We start from the raw sequence: 17,270 nt of genomic DNA on the forward strand, positions 1-17,270 counted from the left end.
TAATTAATATAGGCGAAAGCAGCTTTTAAATAGCTGTCCACTGTAGGGACCACTGTGCTTGAAAGGCTTAATATTATTATTATTACTATTATTATTATTATTATATATGTTTATCCATCCATACATTATCTGAACTGCTTCATCCTAATGTTATTATTGTTAATATTTTTTTTTAACGGCTAGTTTTATACAAAACAATGCAAGAAGGTGGGTCAAATTGGCCCAATTAGTAGATCAGTCCATTTTTGCCCCAAACTTGTGTTCTTTTAAACCCAACTGTTTTTAGAGAGTGAAAATTATGTTCTCGACGCCGATTGAATGTCACTGACGAGGGACGGACTGGGACCACGTTGGTCGGCCGGAAATACATACTTGCGAGGGATAGACGATGCCCACCTCTGCTTTTCATTTATGTGTACTGATGCTTGGTTTTAATAATTTAATTCCAATTATTTTAATAAGATTTTTGCAATGTCTTAATAATACATATTTTGGTTCAATTTCTGAAATGCTTTTAATGTTTTATGTAAAGCGCTTTGAATTTTCTCGTACATGGAGGATGCGAAACAAATAAACTTGCATTGCCTTGCCTTGCCTAATCCCAGCAGAAGTGTTCTGTCGTCATCTTGAAAAGTCTATTAGTAGAATTGGCTAGAATGCTAAAAGGCATGGAGATTTTTTAATTTTTTTTATTATTGCTGCAGTCAACAGCTGGTGGTGAAGGTAAAATCTCTCCTGGAATTAAAAATATGACGTTGACTCAATAACCTGAGCCATGATGTGTCCACACAAGATGACACAGAAGAACGGGCACCGCTGTGATGGGATAGAGCCCACGGGATGACGTGAACAGATGTTTGCCAGCTTGCTCAAACACCAGTGCATTTTAATCAAATATCCCCCGCCTTTCTTTGCTTTAGACATAATTAAATATCCTCTGTATATCACTGTTTATCTTTTTATTACTCATCTACTTCACACTGGTTGCACCACGTTGCTGAGACTATCACAAATAATATCTGAGTTGAAGGTGGGCTAGTAAGATTGAAAATCAGATTTAACGTAAAATGGTGAGTGAGAATCTTACAAATGTAAAACAATTGTTCACGCCATAAATGTTTGCATTTTTTATGAGCTCAAGTGTTCAAGAAGTAGCTTCAAACAGACCAAAAAACTGTCTGTCACCACCACATTTGCACAAGTTCCCGCAGAAACATGTACCCGTTGTCTTTGAAGGGTCACGAGGAATCTCGATTCAGTGAAAGAGTATAACAGCATAAAAATGATCATACATACGTACAAAACATGAGGAAAAGAAGTAATACAGAGGTCAGAGGGTGCCTTGACACAGTCGCGTACCTTGAGAGAAAAAAAACCCCATACAACATCTTAATAAGGACATGCAGTATTTGCCCATCCTTTGTAATGGCGGAACAAGGTAAAGAAAACACAGAAAACGTTTAAAGCAACACAAAAGAGAAGTGCAATTTTGTCATCGGTTTTGTCACAGTATTCACACTAATTAGCAGGTGCTGATAAGGTTTGCACTTTGCAGCCCTTGTCACTTGAACCTGTGAAAGGTAATGTGGCGGCACGCATGAATTCTGTAGAGCGCCGCTGCTTTCCGAACCCCCAAATTATTTTCAACTCACACTTACTGAATTGCACTCGCGAGTAAGCTAGTGAGCGGAAAGGCTCGCCGAGCTCGACGTGGCAAATGAGAGCAGCTCTCTTGGGCCTGCTGCCTAGAAAAGATACAGAGAGCGTCTCTGAGTTGTTTGGCCATGTCAGAAGGTTCATCGCGTTAATGAGGGCGATGTGGAGATGCAGGTGCAGTGCGGCGGCTTAGAGAGAATACTGATGCTTTTTGCTTTTTCTGTCAATCCTCTGCCAGTAAAGTCCACACTAAGGCCACGTCCTCATGAATATCGGTTATTTAAAAACATTAAATACATAAATACTGTGCCCCAAATAGTTGTCAGGTGCATCATCCATTTAAGATAAATAAATGCCTCCCTCAAACAGATGACTCACCAGGAAAAACAAATCTGTAGACCATCCATAGACGCTGCCGTTCAAGTGGACCTCTGAGCCAAGTGAACTGCTAAACTCATTCGCTAACCAGAACAGCAGCACCTATGTCAACATTCTCAGTTGAATTAAAGGGACTTCAAAAGATAAGCTTACTTCGGAGATGGCATCAGTTACAATGATTAGCGTTCCAGTAGACTGGCGGTCACTACCAATGTTGTGTTCTTAACTTTTCACCACATTTCAACCTTCATAGGACTTCTCTTAAGTATGTTTTGAAGTGAAATTGTTGCTTCCTTTATCTCAGGCAGATTTTTTTGGGCGTTGTCATTTACCTGACACGTTTCGGCAGCAGCCGTTCGCCTTCTTCAGACTGTCACATTATGGTGTATGATGGTGTCTTCATCAGCTGAACATAAACTGATAATCATGTGACACTCTGAAGAAGACGTAAGACTGCCGCCGAAACGTGTCACGTATATGACAACCTAAAAAAAAATTGTCTGAGATAAAAGAATCAATGATTTAAATTATAAATAGGAGACGGAATGAACTCTATTCTGTGTTTTGAAGTGCAGATTTTCTTGACATACATCAAGCAGTAGTAATATTGTTTAATAATAGTTTTAAAAAATGGTTATGAAAATAAACACTTCCCCACTAATAAGAAACCTTTATTAACTGCACAGCCAATGGCTCCAGTTCCTATCCCTCACAGAAATAGAAAGTCAACCAAAGTATAATACAATTGAATAAAAATGAGTGACTCCCCTTTTTGAAGGTGCCTGGCAGACACTTAAGATGATGTGGGTTAAGTTTTAATGAACATTTTGGTTTCCTATTGTGTCTCATGCAACAGGGAATGCCTTAAAGGTGTTTGGAAGTGAGTCTGACCAGCAGCCAGCGGCGGGCCAGTCCAATACCTTAAGTCCCGCCCACCGCAGCAGAGAAAACAGGAGCAGTACTTCCCCACCAGAAAGCATGCTAACAAGGAGTTACATTCTGGATACAAAAATCCCCACGCCGGTACGTTGTTCGCTGGTTGTTGTCCCTCACTTTTGTTTGGTGCCATCTTATTCCTTCATGTTGTGGTGTTTTGCTGTTACAGTGAAGCCCTGCATATGTGAAATTCGGCATTTGCTAATTTGCTTATTCTGAGATATTTTTTTTTAACACATCATTCACTGATAAACGTTTTTGTTTTTTTGAAAAAACAGTAATGCTTTGGCGCCTGTGGTAGCAGCTTCGTGCCATGGAAACAATTTGAAGGGAGTTTAGGAGCTTCATTTAGACAAAAGTAGTTCTTTGCGGCCAACTTGTTGCATTTATAGGCATTTTTTGGGGGGCGGGGTCTGGGGTGACATAATTGCTCACAGATTGTCGCTGTTCGCAGCAGGGCTCAGTCCTGATTTGCAGAAAATAGCGTGGGTTCACTGTATTGCTGGACTAAATGTTTTAGTGGATAATAATAAATGGGATATAATGTACAGAGAATAAAATGTTCTATCATATTACTTTCATGAACAAGCAGTGTTTGAACTAACATTTATAACAGTTGTAACTACATCTACTGGAGAGGGAAGAAGGTGTTTTATAGGTATTGCTGAAATTAATTTGTTCCGTGTTGTATGTCTGTCAGAAGCGAGCATAATTACTGTTCAGTAACTGTTTGTTCAACATAAATTGATAATTCATTCATCTAGGCAGCAGTATGAATGGTGAGCACATCTGCCTCACACTTCATTGGTTTGGGGTTTGAATCTCAGCTCCCGCCACTTTTGTGATGTTTGAATGTTCGCCTGGTACTTGTGTAGGTTTTCTCTGCATAGACAGCGTGATTGTGAATGTTTTTTCGTCTAAATTTGCCCTTGTCATAGAAGACAGATAGATGCAGGATGTAGTGCCCATGTTGCCCTCTCCTGAAGTGTTGTTTTCAACAGCGATGCCCCAGCGATGTGAACTAAAACATATAGGGTGGTCTGTCAGACCTTTCAAATGCATGCTCACCATGCTGATGTCCATTCGATGGTAAGTTACAAAAGGTCCTCTTAACATAGCTCATACAGCACCATATAATTTTTCTCGACAGCTTCAGGCTAAGTGAGCTTTGCTGCACTTATATGACCTTATTAGCTGCATTGCTCTTATGTGTTGAACATGCAGGGATTTTTGTGCCAGGCATAAAGTGTAATGCATTGGCATATTTACCCATATATTTATTGTCTGAAACATGGATGGATATTTTACTTCTGTAATGTTAGCAGCATGCTTACAATAAAGTCTGGCGGGCACAAAAAAAAAACATTATAATTTTGGCCACTGATCAGAATGCTTAAGTACATCATATGGTTCATAAGCTGTCATAAAAAAAAAACAACTTTTTTTTCCGCTTGATAGATAGGTAAGGCCATTACCTTAGTATGGTAGTATTTTGTGTTGAACTTGAAACGCATGGTAATGTGTATATGTTATAAGACTAATAGTTTCTTTTGTGTTTTTAAACCAAAACCTTTATGAGTTTTCATTGACTAAAACTGGACCAAAACTATCACATATCGAAATGACCAAAATGTGATTAAAACTAAAAAGCATGTTTGTCTGAAAGGCAAAAATAAAAAACTATCGACTAAAAAACTAAGATGACTGGTAAAAAACAACACCGCATTCCTGTTTTAATGATGATTATTAGTGGTGCTCTGATCAATCAGCCACTTTTGCGGGGAAAAGTATGTGATTGGCATATGTCAACCAGTGCCTTTAATTAACGATCACTCAGTACTTCCTTTGCAGCCTGCAGCCAACTACAGACCAGTGTGTGTGCAGTGTCGCGTCCCATCCCTCTTTGCTTAATACTGCATGTTACAGACTAAAACAGTAACTGAATCATAATACCCGTACATGTTTGTGTATTGTCAACACTTGTCAATTTGTTTTTGTTTAATATAGGGATGGACATTTGGATAAAATGTCTTTTTAAAAACCTGATTCATCAATCATCATCCCCAAAAGTTATTGACAGATTAATCGATTACACCCCTAGTTACACTACATCCTCTTTGTCCTCCCATCACTGGTGGTACCGTTCTGTGATGGCAACGCAAAATGCCAAGGGAAATGCAAAATGCACTTGTGAAGTCAATCCTGACCTGAAATCTCAAGTTTTGCTGATGTCTGACATTTATGAGACCTATTTTTCCAGAACATTTTGGTTTAATTCCAACTTGCACCACTTTTGGGAAGCCCAATTTTGTCAGCTACACTGTAATTAATTATGTAATCTGTTTTCTCCCCAACCACCCCCCTCCCACTCCTAGCCCATGGGAAATGAACTCCTGGTGGGCCAGTCCACTCTGCCGTCCAACAGCCTCCCAAATGCAGCATCCCCTCTCGGACTCCTGCCTCCAGTTGCCATCAGCCTTCTGCTGTTTCGCTTGCTCGACAGTGGACACTAAAGTCTGCAGGGATGTATTCCCCACCTGCTACAGAGAATGGAGGCAGTTCACGAACCGTGCAGCTACTATCGCCTCTTCCTTCTCTTGTACAGCAATTCCGTTTCTATTTTTGTGTCTAGCTAGTTGGACCCTTAACGGAAGCCGATGTGTACAGTTGTACATAATAATAGTTGTTGCGGTGATTGAGACGTGCCAAAATTGAGCTACAGACTGATTAAGATCTCAGCTATCCAGCGACGTCTCTATATATGTATAAATATGATACATAGTTGAAGATACAAACAGAAGCTTATTGTGAGTCAGTGTCTGGAGAGCTGCCGGAGCACACAGCCCTTTAACAGCACTCTCGTCAAGTGACTGCGAGAGGACCATTATTTCTAATCAATACTGGGGGGAAAAAGGGGGGTGGGGGTACGCCGGAGAGACAATAGAGCAACATTTTACTCCGACGTGGCCGACAGATGCCCTGATTCTTCAGTGTCCTGCAGCAGAGTCCGACCAAGAGTGCATAAGACAAACCTTGACACCACAATCATGCTCTCCATCGCCGTTTGTCAAACCGTTTATTTGTTAGCTCTGGAGCTACAGTATAAAACATGGCCTCACTCTTAAAAAGGGAATTATCAGCCAAATCTCAAAAGACAATTCCTTTAGACCTCTGGCTGCTATACAAAAAGTAATTGTGAGTGTAATAACCTTCAAGCCCTGATAGTGCAAGTGGACACTGCAAGGGCGGGCAAAGCCAATAAGCCAAGGTTTGGCTTATTGAGCTTTGCCAACTTAAATAAACAAACTAAAATTCAACAGATGTGAAAAGAGTCTACGAAAGTATTTTCTGTTCTGGGATTTAATTTCTGCAAATAAATAAACGTATCAATTCCCAAGGTTTGTGTTCCTTGTAAAGCATCTGAAAATAATTGAACGCCCAAAGACAAACACAATTAAAACAAATTTTGTCACAGGAATGTGTATAGAGTAAATGAATTCCCTGTCATCTGTACGATTTTATATTATAATAATCAACTGTCATGGAAGTATAGAGAAGTAAGCCGTATGAAAATAAAACCAAAAGTAAACCTCCTCACCAGTGTTAATTTCGTTGACTAAAATCTTGCGTCAGAAATATTTTTATTCAGACGAAAAGGAAACGAAAACTAAAATAGAAGTCGTTCATTGAGACGATAACGATAACCACATTATCTTGACAATCTCATCAACGATTAAAAGACGAAAGGAAAAAACACAGTCACGAAATCCAATCAGAAGAAGGAAACATACGCGGGCAGGAGAAAAGAACCACTCCGAAAAAGGAACAGACGGGCCGAAGTGAGAAGAGAACCAATCAGAGGCCAACTTCACCGGTCATCCGTCACCCGGAAGCCGTCGACAAATGAGACAGATATGATGGTGAAAGTCAGGGATAATGTCCATTATATAATAATAATGCTGATAAAAAGCAACAAAAGGACCCTCTTACGTTGCCACTCACAAAGCTCACCTAACTTGAAAACATGGATTTTCCTGCGGTGTTTTCACATGATTTCCTCTCTCTACAGCAAAAATGTATGGCACATGGTTGTACCACTAAGTCTGGAAGAAGCTGTAAATGCACATTTCCTTTGGAAGACTGAAATTATACATTTTCCTCATACAGTAGGCTATGTCTATCTCAGAGTGCTACTCAAACATTCGTCTGCATCATGAATGGTCGATGCAGCCAGTGAAGTTTTCAGCGAGGCTCTCATGACTCCATAAAGGGACCCTGGCATTAAAAAAGATGCACTGATGATAACAGTGTTTTCAGCGAAAAAAATAACTGCAGTTGTCACTAACAGAGGTAACGCAAGGTGGCTGCCTTCAGCCCCGAGAGCCGACTGGCAGTCCAGGTTACGGTTCGTTAAACACACGTGGTACAGTTGCAACACAAGCATGGCAACAAGAACTGTATTGGAACAGAATGGCTACAAGTTACTACTCAAATACAATAGAAGCACACCCATTTGCTATGCACGCCCACCTGAAAAGGCCCGCGCTGATGTTAACTGACGAGCAGCCGAAATCCTCACGCCAACTCTAAATTGGCGCCTGTTCTCATATTCATATTCTCAAAAAGAATGTGTTTGGGTTGACTTCCGCTTTAAAGTGTGTAGAATGTTTTGATTTTTCAATGCTCATTCATTTTAAAAAAACACTATTAATTTCAATAATATGAAAACAATACAGGAAGTCCTCGAATTACGACGTACGCGACCTACTACATTTCGACTTTACAACGCTTGTGCCTCCTCCTCCATTTTGTCCCCAGCACCATAGTGACTACGTTTACATACAGTCAATATTCGGGTTAAAGTCAAAATTCCGATTTCTGAAACATTCTGAATATCCCGTTTGGATGATTGAGCGGACAGAGTTGCTCCGGCATTTGAATAACCCACCGTGTACGGCGGCGCATGGCGTCGTGACTCAAATGGATGTCATTTCCGCTTGTTACTTTCAACTGTCAATAAAACACTTCCTGTCACCCACGACAGGAATGAAGCAGCCGGTTTCCTCTTCGCGCCAAAAGTGTGCTTTTGTCTCTGAGCTTGTTTACGTCTGCTTATGTATTTGCGGTGGGTCGCGCGTCAAACACTGCACTTCCGCATACTAGCACGTCCTGTACTACCAAGACCAGCATTCCTTGCTGTTGACAATGCGCAGAGTGTCTCGATCGTGCCTGTGCTCGCCGGCAGTGTCTTTGACTTTTTCGCCCTCCACTTGTTCTTCTCCATCCACCTCTCAGCAGTAATGCTAAGTACAGCATCTTGTGTTTTTATTTTAATGTATTTTCATTTTTTTTATACCAAGCATGTAAATTTCAACTTCAACGGTGAAATCCAACATATGGCGAAATTTAGGTTACATCGCCAGTGTAGGAACGGAACTCGTTCGTAAATTGAGGAGTGCCTGTACATTTTTTTTATATTATTGTTGGTGAAGTGATCTCTAATTATATTATATATTACATATGTCTTCCATACACTAGGCTGCCATGTTTTGCCGCCATTTTAGCGAACGTAGACAAACCTAGTGAACGTAGTTCCCCCACATCATCACTACAGCATGTGTAACAAATGCAATGCAGTTAGCTTGTCACTTGAGGAAATAATAGAGGTCGTTTGTGATGAAATTTTGCTTGTATCTCTGCTGAAGAAATTGGTTGTGACGTGTAGTCTCTCGGAGGCACCGTAGTGCGTGTGCATTAAAATGCACCATCTTAGGTCATTGCATTCTACTAGCTGACCACTAGACGGCACTGAATTCTAAACATTGGACCTTTACGCTGCAGCAAATGAAGAAGGGTCTAAGAATTTTATTTTTTTTGCTTAGCAATGTCCTGTTTTACAACATGCTATGGAATACAATCAATCAAAGAAAGCCTTTGTGAAAATATCATGAGGCAAATGAAACGCCAGAGGGTGCTACTAACAACAGATTTGTGGACATCCTCCACCATTGATGTGTACGTCACAGTAACAGCTCATTACATCATTGAATCTTGGAAACTGCAAGCCCGAGTGTTGTGTACAACTACGATGCCATAAAGTCATGAAGGATTTGTCCGATATTAGATTCAGGCTGGTAATTAGTGACTCTAGATGACTCTTTATATTAGCCAATATGTTAGCCATATGTTGATCAGTCGGTAATTGCATTCCACATTTATGGTCATCACACACAAACAGCTAAATGTCCTTACACATAAGCAGTCATATAACAATCAATAGTAAGGGAAGAAAGACAACTAATTGTGTCTTGTGTAACACACACATATGTATACTTACACGCACACACCAACAGGCCTTCACATTAGTGCACACATCCAACTTTGTCTAGTGCAGTGATCGGCAACCCTTTTTCAGCCATGGACCGGTTCACACAAGTCTATACCCTTCGCGGCCCTGTAACTATTCCCCGTCCGGGGGGGTGGGTTGGCGGGGAGGAGAAACTTTCCCATTACGTCTGTTTATTTTACTCATTTGCTAGCTTGTGCATTTAATATGATATATAATTTAATAGAGACAACTTGACATGCGTTAAGAGTGTAATGGATCCAGAAAATTCTGGAAAATTCAGAAAATAATGGATGTAACGGATAGAATACGGTCACTTTTCAAAGTAAAATGTTTTTCAGCCTTAGATAATAAATAAACCGGAAGTACTGTGTTTTTTTTTGTTTTTTTTGTTTTTTGGGGTTGGGGACCCCAGGCCTAGTGAATGGACTGTGGCTTTGAGGCATATTTGACAGGGGTAGAAGTCCTTGTAACCAAGGCTGTCTGCAGCCAGACAACCTGGTCTTGAAGTGCTAAACCATAGATGGAGAAGATCAGGGCAACACTATATAAGCGAGGGTTGCATCTTCGAAAGCGCCCTTTTCTCACTTCGCCTTCCACAGGTGTAAGTGTTTGCGAGGTAAGGAAAGAAGCCCAGATCTGACCTCTTCTGATTCCAGTATTTCAGAGATTGAAAGAAACAGACGAGCAAATTCAAAGAACTTGTGTGAATCTTCATTTATAGTGGATGTCATCTTGAAAGATAAAACGAACACGCATTAGAAAATAGTTTTTTTTTTTGCGAACTAACGATTGGCCTTACATCCCAAGTGAGTGACCGGCTGAAATTTCCAACAGTAACATGGCTGTAAATAATGCCCATCCATTCAAACTGGATGACCTGAAGGAGTAAATTCCTATTCTGGCTGGTGTGCTCTTTAGTTCATCTCGGAGAGCAAAGAGAGGCCGCTCAGAGCCACCTTGCCATGCTTGAGGAAGAGGCAGAGCTGCTGGCAGCAGCAGATGAGTGCACTGAATGAAATTAGTCCATCACCCTAATTGATTGAAATTGTATTCCATTTCTGAATGCGTAGCTTTGGGAAGTGAAGGAGAACCTGTAGAAGACTAAAAATAAAAATAAAAAACGGGCGCCATCTTGGGATTTTGAACAACTTTCAGCCCACACTTCCAAATTGGAAGCAGAGTGCTGAATTGCTCTTGTGCACATGAAGAGGGATTATTTAGTACAGGGGTGGCCAACCACTCAAAGGCAAAGAGGCACATTTTTGACTATGTTACTGCAAAGAGCCACAGCAAACATATAAGCATACGTAAACTGCTCCCTAACACTTGTTTGCATGTTTTGACAAACTACTATTCATTGTATACTTTTTGAGCCCATGAAATGTTCTAAGCAAGTTGATACGAGTGATTCATACATTTTGGAAACGCCGATGTGGACTTTTCTGCCTGACCTTTGAGTGAACAACCTGTGTTTGAGAAGGTCATTCCTGGTGGTAGAATGGAAGGAACCCATGTGCCACTGAATATTTGAAGCCTTGAAAGGTTCTAATGAATACCAGGCAGAATGGCTCAACACTACTCAAGTTTTATTCCCTCCAAGTCATTTGTGTCAAAGCGCATGCACGTGGTACGCAGGCACTTGGTACCTTGATTGACAAACGTAATCTGTTCCATCACTGCATTCAAACGAGCCCTCACACACACTGTATTGCCCACTTTCTGTAAAAATTAGAGGTCAGCAACTTATTTTCGCAGTGGGTCAAGGTTTTCCTAACAATCCTATCGCGGGCCGAAATTATGTTTTCATCAGACAAACCTGGTGTAACAATATCAAAAGCTTACGGTTCGGTTTTATCGTGGCATTGATGTCATGGAATGGTATTTATTGCAATATCATGTTAAAGCTCACAGCACTGCAGTAAGCCTCACTGTATTTCTGGAAAGTTCACGGTACACGGTCTGCTCACTAATTTGACAGTATCATATTTCTTATTTTATAGCATTAGAAATGTGACAGTGATTTGTTTGCTTATCAAGTCAGAAATACAGGAACACTCTGAATAAAGGCAACACAGGTATTAAAAGCCAAGTAACAATATATAAAATAATCACCTTATTTTTCTATTTTTCTGTGCATACTAAGTTGCTTAAATTTGGAGGGCAACTTATCTCTAATGTGTTGTCAGTCGGGTGAACGAACCCAGAAGTGGCGCGCTTAAATGCTATACTGGTGAGCAAAATCGCATTTTAAGGTGAATGGCCCATTATCCTGCAGCGAAACAAGACCAGGACAATAGCAAGGAACTTTTTCCACCATTCCGTGCTCGCCACCCCTCACCACATACACCACGAATGGTGTTGACGGTAGGGATGGGAATTTCTAATATGAAGCAGATTCGATACGTATCTAGATACGCGGGTTCCGATTCGATACAAAAAACAATATCTGTAAAAGCAGAATTCTTCGATACGATACGGTTCAGTTTAGAAGCAATAAGATTCGATTCGATATTCGGTTCAATATTTCAAACAAAGCAGTAGTTACAATTTGTTGCGATAGTTACGATAGTTTTGTTGTAGACAATCATAAACAAATTAATTGTAAACAATGGCATTCTTTGAATATTTTCAAACATGTAAAAGACCCCTTATCACTGAGCATTGTTGCTTTATGGCACAAAAAAAAAATAAAATAAAATAGCAACGTCAATGTCTTTACTTTTAGACATGGACAAAAATAAGACATACTGAATAACATCACTTGCATTGGATAAGGAAAAAATAGTATATTCAGTGTAAACAATGGAAACAAAAGTGCAGCAATGCATCCTGAATTTGGCGTTGTATTTTTTTCCTAACACAACATATATTAGAGGTAGGTAATAAAAGTGCAACATTTCAGTTTAGTGCTTTAAACACTGCAGGTAGATCAAAGTGCAACATTACAATGCAAACATTTTACAAAGTGAAAATTGGAAACATAACCCTAACAAAGCAGAAGCCCTAACAGAACTACAATCAAAACCCCGCTATTATTATTTTAATTCAATTGTGCCTTCTTTAATTCATAGTCAATGTCCATATCTTTTTTGCAAGGCAGATTTTTTGGAGGAATATTAACTGATCCACATGTTCATGTTTGAGTAGACTGCGTTTGTTGGAAACAACATCTCCTGCAGTGCTGAACACCCATTCAGATGCCACACTGGTGGCTGGTATACAGAGGTACTGTTTAGCGAGAGATGACAGCAATGGCAGGTCCTGCTGCTCTTGCCACCATTGTAGTGTCTGCAAGCGTCTTCTTCGTCAACGCCCGGACCGCCACAGACTTGGCGACTGCGTGAGGGCCGTTACGTCAGCTCTCGCGTTATTTTAAACATGAAAACAGGGTAAAGCCTAAAGGCAACCGATTTGTAGCCTCGCGATAGCCGGTCAACGGCTCTACCATCGATGTATCGACATGATCCTGGCGGATTTTGTATGGGTACAGGAGTGTGCTACTGACACAATCGTATCGCTAGCGTTTACAAACGGATATCCGGTCGAATCGGTTTTTCGGCCCACCCCTAGTTGACGGCGCAATGCGGCCAGCTAAGATCATTTTTGGAAAGGGCTTTAGGAGCCGCATGAAACCGGCCAAAGAGCCGCATGCGGCTCACGAGCCGCGGGTTGGTTAGGTCTGATTTAGTACCAAAGTACTTGCAAACACCACAAATTGCCACCATATAGGACCCGCTGCTGCAGTGTGCCCAAAACAAGAACAGGTTTCCCTGTTTGGCCAAATTGAGCAAATGTTACCTGTCCTGGGGGCAAGCACACCGGGCAAGGGGATTTTTCCCCCCCTAGCTGGAAATACCATCATGCGACAGCACTGGAGTCCAGGCTCATGTTTTTCTTTTGCATGCAAACTAGGATTGGAAAGCAAATACTCACATAAATTGTGATGCAACAGGACTGTGATTATGAGCAGGCTTGCAGGCCATTGCCTCTGTGTTGTTTTCCTCCTAAATTGTTTTATGAGCATTAGTATTTTCTTTTGCATTTACCCACACAGGAGATGTTGCCTATAGCAACCCTGCAGTTTATACTATGTTACGTGAAGCAGTGTTAGATTTCTAGAAGTTATGAATGTCGGCAAGGTCATGCAGTTGTCTGATTGTGATTGGATTAGCGAGTCGGGGCATGGAGGTGAGAAAAACGGCAGTGAGGAGCATGTAGGCGAGGTGGCAGGGAGAAAGGTGGGCGAACAACTAGTTGAATGTCTTTTTGACCTTTTTATGGTCTATGAATAGTTTGTTGATTGACCACCGCTTGCCTGGGAAGAGGCTGCAGTACTTCAAAATGATCAATGTCACCACGTCAATGTTGACTTAACCCCTAAATTTGACCAAACCAGTAATGTGTTTGCAGTAGGGATAGACACATTGGCACCAATATTTGGCTTTTTGACAAATATCGGCATCTGCCTTTTTGAAAACTCTGCTGGCTGATAATAAATCAATTTAAAACTGAGGAAATCAAAACAGAGATATATGAAAGTTTAATATTTCTGTCATTTTGAAATTTTCATTTACCGTAGAAAACTACATGGAGCTACTGTTTAAGATTTCCTTTATACTTTTTAAGACATTCTGACAATCGTGTGTGCTCCCTGAACCTTTCGTTAGAATTTTATAACAGAGATGTATACTGTGAAAAATTTCTTGTAATAATGATTTTTTTTTAAATCACCATTATGCAAACCTGAAACATTGTTCAATAAACATGCTAAAAGACATTACAACAAAGTTAAGAGTAAATTTTGCTTTAGATTTTGATGCCAATATTTTCCTTTTCACGAAAATGAATATCGGCTACAAATATCGGTTATCAGCCTCGTTGACTACTAATAATTGGTATTGGCCCAGAAAAAAGCATATCGGTCTAGCTCTAATTTGCAGCTCTTGTTTACATTCGATGGGTTAAAAAAAAAAAAAAAAAAAAAAAAAAAGACTTGCAGGGGTTTTCATTATCATGGAATATGCAATGTCCAAGACTGCATCATACATTTTGTCACATTTAGTATGGCCTTAGGAGGAGTTTGTAAAAACAGTCTTGGTCCATCATCGGAATAATGTTCTCAACTCATTTTTAGTCAAATGCAAATGGGTAGAATTGTGCCATACAAATTAGTCCCAAAGATGGAAAACTTGACAAGAATTCTGCAATTAACATGAAGGCATGAATATTATCACAGGTTTGGATGTGTTTAATAATAAAAGCAGAAAGAATATATTAGATGAACGTGTGTAAATATTTGACATTGCTCATTTGCACTTGAGTGGAATACCCTGAAATTCACAAGCGAACACAAGTCATATTGCTTCTTTCTTTGTCTCACTCCCTCTCAAAATACGCATTGTTTTCATGCATTTAGAAACGACCACTTGTATTAATTCACTCCATTCGCCCTCGCTCCTCCTTTCACCATCATTCCTATTTGCCAGAAAAGGCTCTGAATCCAACCTCGATCAATAAGAACAATCAAAAGTTGCTCTAGGGTGTTGAAACCTCATGCTATTTACCACAAGATCATTTTACCTGCACCATTTCAACACAAATCCACCACTCTGCGCTATTTCTGTCATTTTTTTCACCGCCTTGCACAACATAAGAAGGTGGAAGAAATAATTGAAATTGATCCCCATGCTAATTGGTGTAAGTAAACGTGTGACATTTGTCGTGTGAATCTTCTCACTCTGCTGGTGTTCATCCTGAACTGTCAGCGGAAACACAATGAGTGGGGTTAAATTCCAGCAATTGCGAGAAAAAAAAACACTCAGTGTTTATCATTAGTAACATGGGTTAGCTATAGCGCTGGCTGATATGACTTAAAAGTGTACTATTTTTTTTTTTTTTGTACTATTCAAAACAACGACCCAGAGAAAAAAGGCTCAATTTAGGTAATTACATTTTAAAATATAATATTTGACCTTTAAAGAGGTAAACACAACTATGAAAAAGTCACATGAACTTGTCAATGTAAAGATTAAGTAAATGGGTTTTTAAATATATAATGCTAATAGCAATAATCACTACGGACGCATTTCATATCAGTCTAGCGATCATTATTGGTTTAATTTACACATTTAAAGTAAGAAAAACAATTTAATGGATTAAAGCTAAAATAAAAATCTATTAAACTGATTAAATGTAACATAACTATCAAGAGGAAAAATACCATTAAAAATAGCTGGTAGTAAAACGAGTTTTAATGTAGTGTAATGTGCAATGCTGTTTACAAAAATGCTCCAACAACAATGCAACGTAAATATTTATGGGAGACTAAGACGTTGTGCATAGAATGTAAGTGTAGTGAACTAATACTTCCTGGTGTACGTTACAGTTGACCAAACGTCTTAGGATTACTTTATCTCCAGCTAGTCCATTATTTGCAAATTAATTTTTTTGTTTTACTTGACTGTGAAGTGTGATGATGAGGGTCAGAGCTGGCCTCTTTATACTCGCACGTGTGGTGACGCGTGACGTTTGCCTTTAAATTCGCGCGCAACCCACACACGTTTTTGAAAATGTACTGCAGTTTCAGCTGTTGCTGATTATGGGACACCTCAGGATGGAGTTTCCTCAGCATTTTAATGGGCAATAGCCGTTTTTACTTTGCGGAACAAAGCAACAACAACGGACAAAGGACAGATCAAACGGACCTATATGATGATGTGTCCATTTAACGGCATTGTAAAATCAATGGCGGTATACGCGGTATGAGCGGTCACTAAATGAAAGTTGCTCAATCGGTATTGCAGAACCTAGCCGGGTAAAACTGAGTATGTCATCACAGCATGTGAATAAATGGACTAATCATGAGAGATGAGACATGACACAATGCATTGGTAATAGGGCTGCTCGATTAAGCGATTTTGAACCGTAACCGAATTTTCTGGTTAAAACGATGTTAAAAACGTTCAAATCGGCACGTTTGATTTGATATTTTTGGTGTATCTAAGTGTAGCCCATTTGTACTTTCTGTATTGTGTTCTGTTTGTACATTCTCTTCATATTTGTACTTTCTGTTACTCTTCTCTTCCGTGTTTGTCATGCGGTCACGTGAGTAGCGCGTTCAATCCAATTGCTGAAATGCGGAAGCGATTGTCCGCTGGCCCAGGAGAAAGTGACACATGTGGGGGATTGTTTGCTGCAGGAGCCGACTATCTGAGCCGACTGCCGAGTGAGTGAGTGAGGAAGTGAAGTGGAGCGTATGCTCAACTGACGGAATTGGCCAGGTCGATGGTGAGCTAGGAGCCCAGGATTGAAACTTGGAAATGGCCTGGAATAGAATTGAACAATTCTGAATCGTCCCTGCTCTAGTCGGGCTGGTAGGGGGCTGCATTTTAGCCAGCCGATCCCCTTCATTGAACTTAATTTGACTGGCATTTTGAGTTCAAAGAAAGAAAAATTCAGTTTAAATAAAAGACATTCAACATTTTTCATTATTTTTCATTTTACAAAGAAATCGTAATCATAAAATCAGATTTGAGAGAAAATAATCAGGATTTTCTTATTAGGCAAAATCGAACAGCCCTAATTGGTAATGTCTCATGCAATGTGGCTGTTGTCGCCTGCGGAATTTTATTGTGTTTGTTGCATGACAATCATCTACGGCACAGGTTACAAACTCAAAGCCCGGGGGCCAGATCCGGCCCGCAACATCATTTTATGTGGCCCGCGAAGACAAATCATGCGTGTTGATGTGTTGACTTGCATGGTTTTTGAAATCGTCTTCACTGTGAACACAACCTATTCGATATTTCAAGCATTTCTTACCAGTCCTTCCTTTAAAAAAAATCGAAAAATAGTAACTATTTACTGGCTTCTGATTTCAAAACTAGTGATCCATCGATTAGTTGTGTATACTCCGATCACACATTTACACGGGTTAACAGTCGTAACGGCC

At 40.0% G+C, this 17,270-nt stretch overlaps 1 protein-coding gene across 1 annotated transcript in view; it reads left to right on the top strand.

Annotated features, from left to right (window-relative positions):
- gfra4b (GDNF family receptor alpha 4b) overlaps positions 1-7,973 on the top strand; it is a 45,209-nt gene extending 37,236 nt beyond the window's left edge. Inside the window, exons 7-8 of the mRNA XM_086020144.1 lie at positions 2,891-3,057; positions 5,346-7,973. Coding sequence (XP_085876270.1) covers positions 2,891-3,057; positions 5,346-5,483 — 305 coding nt within the window. The 3' untranslated portion in view covers positions 5,484-7,973. The remainder of the gene's footprint in view (positions 1-2,890; positions 3,058-5,345) is intronic.
- Positions 7,974-17,270: the final 9,297 nt, after the last annotated feature.

The sequence above is a fragment of the Filicampus tigris genome, chromosome 2, assembly GCF_054856515.1.
Source record: "Filicampus tigris isolate MCC_2025a chromosome 2, RoL_Ftig_1.0, whole genome shotgun sequence".
Lineage (NCBI taxonomy): Eukaryota > Metazoa > Chordata > Actinopteri > Syngnathiformes > Syngnathidae > Filicampus > Filicampus tigris.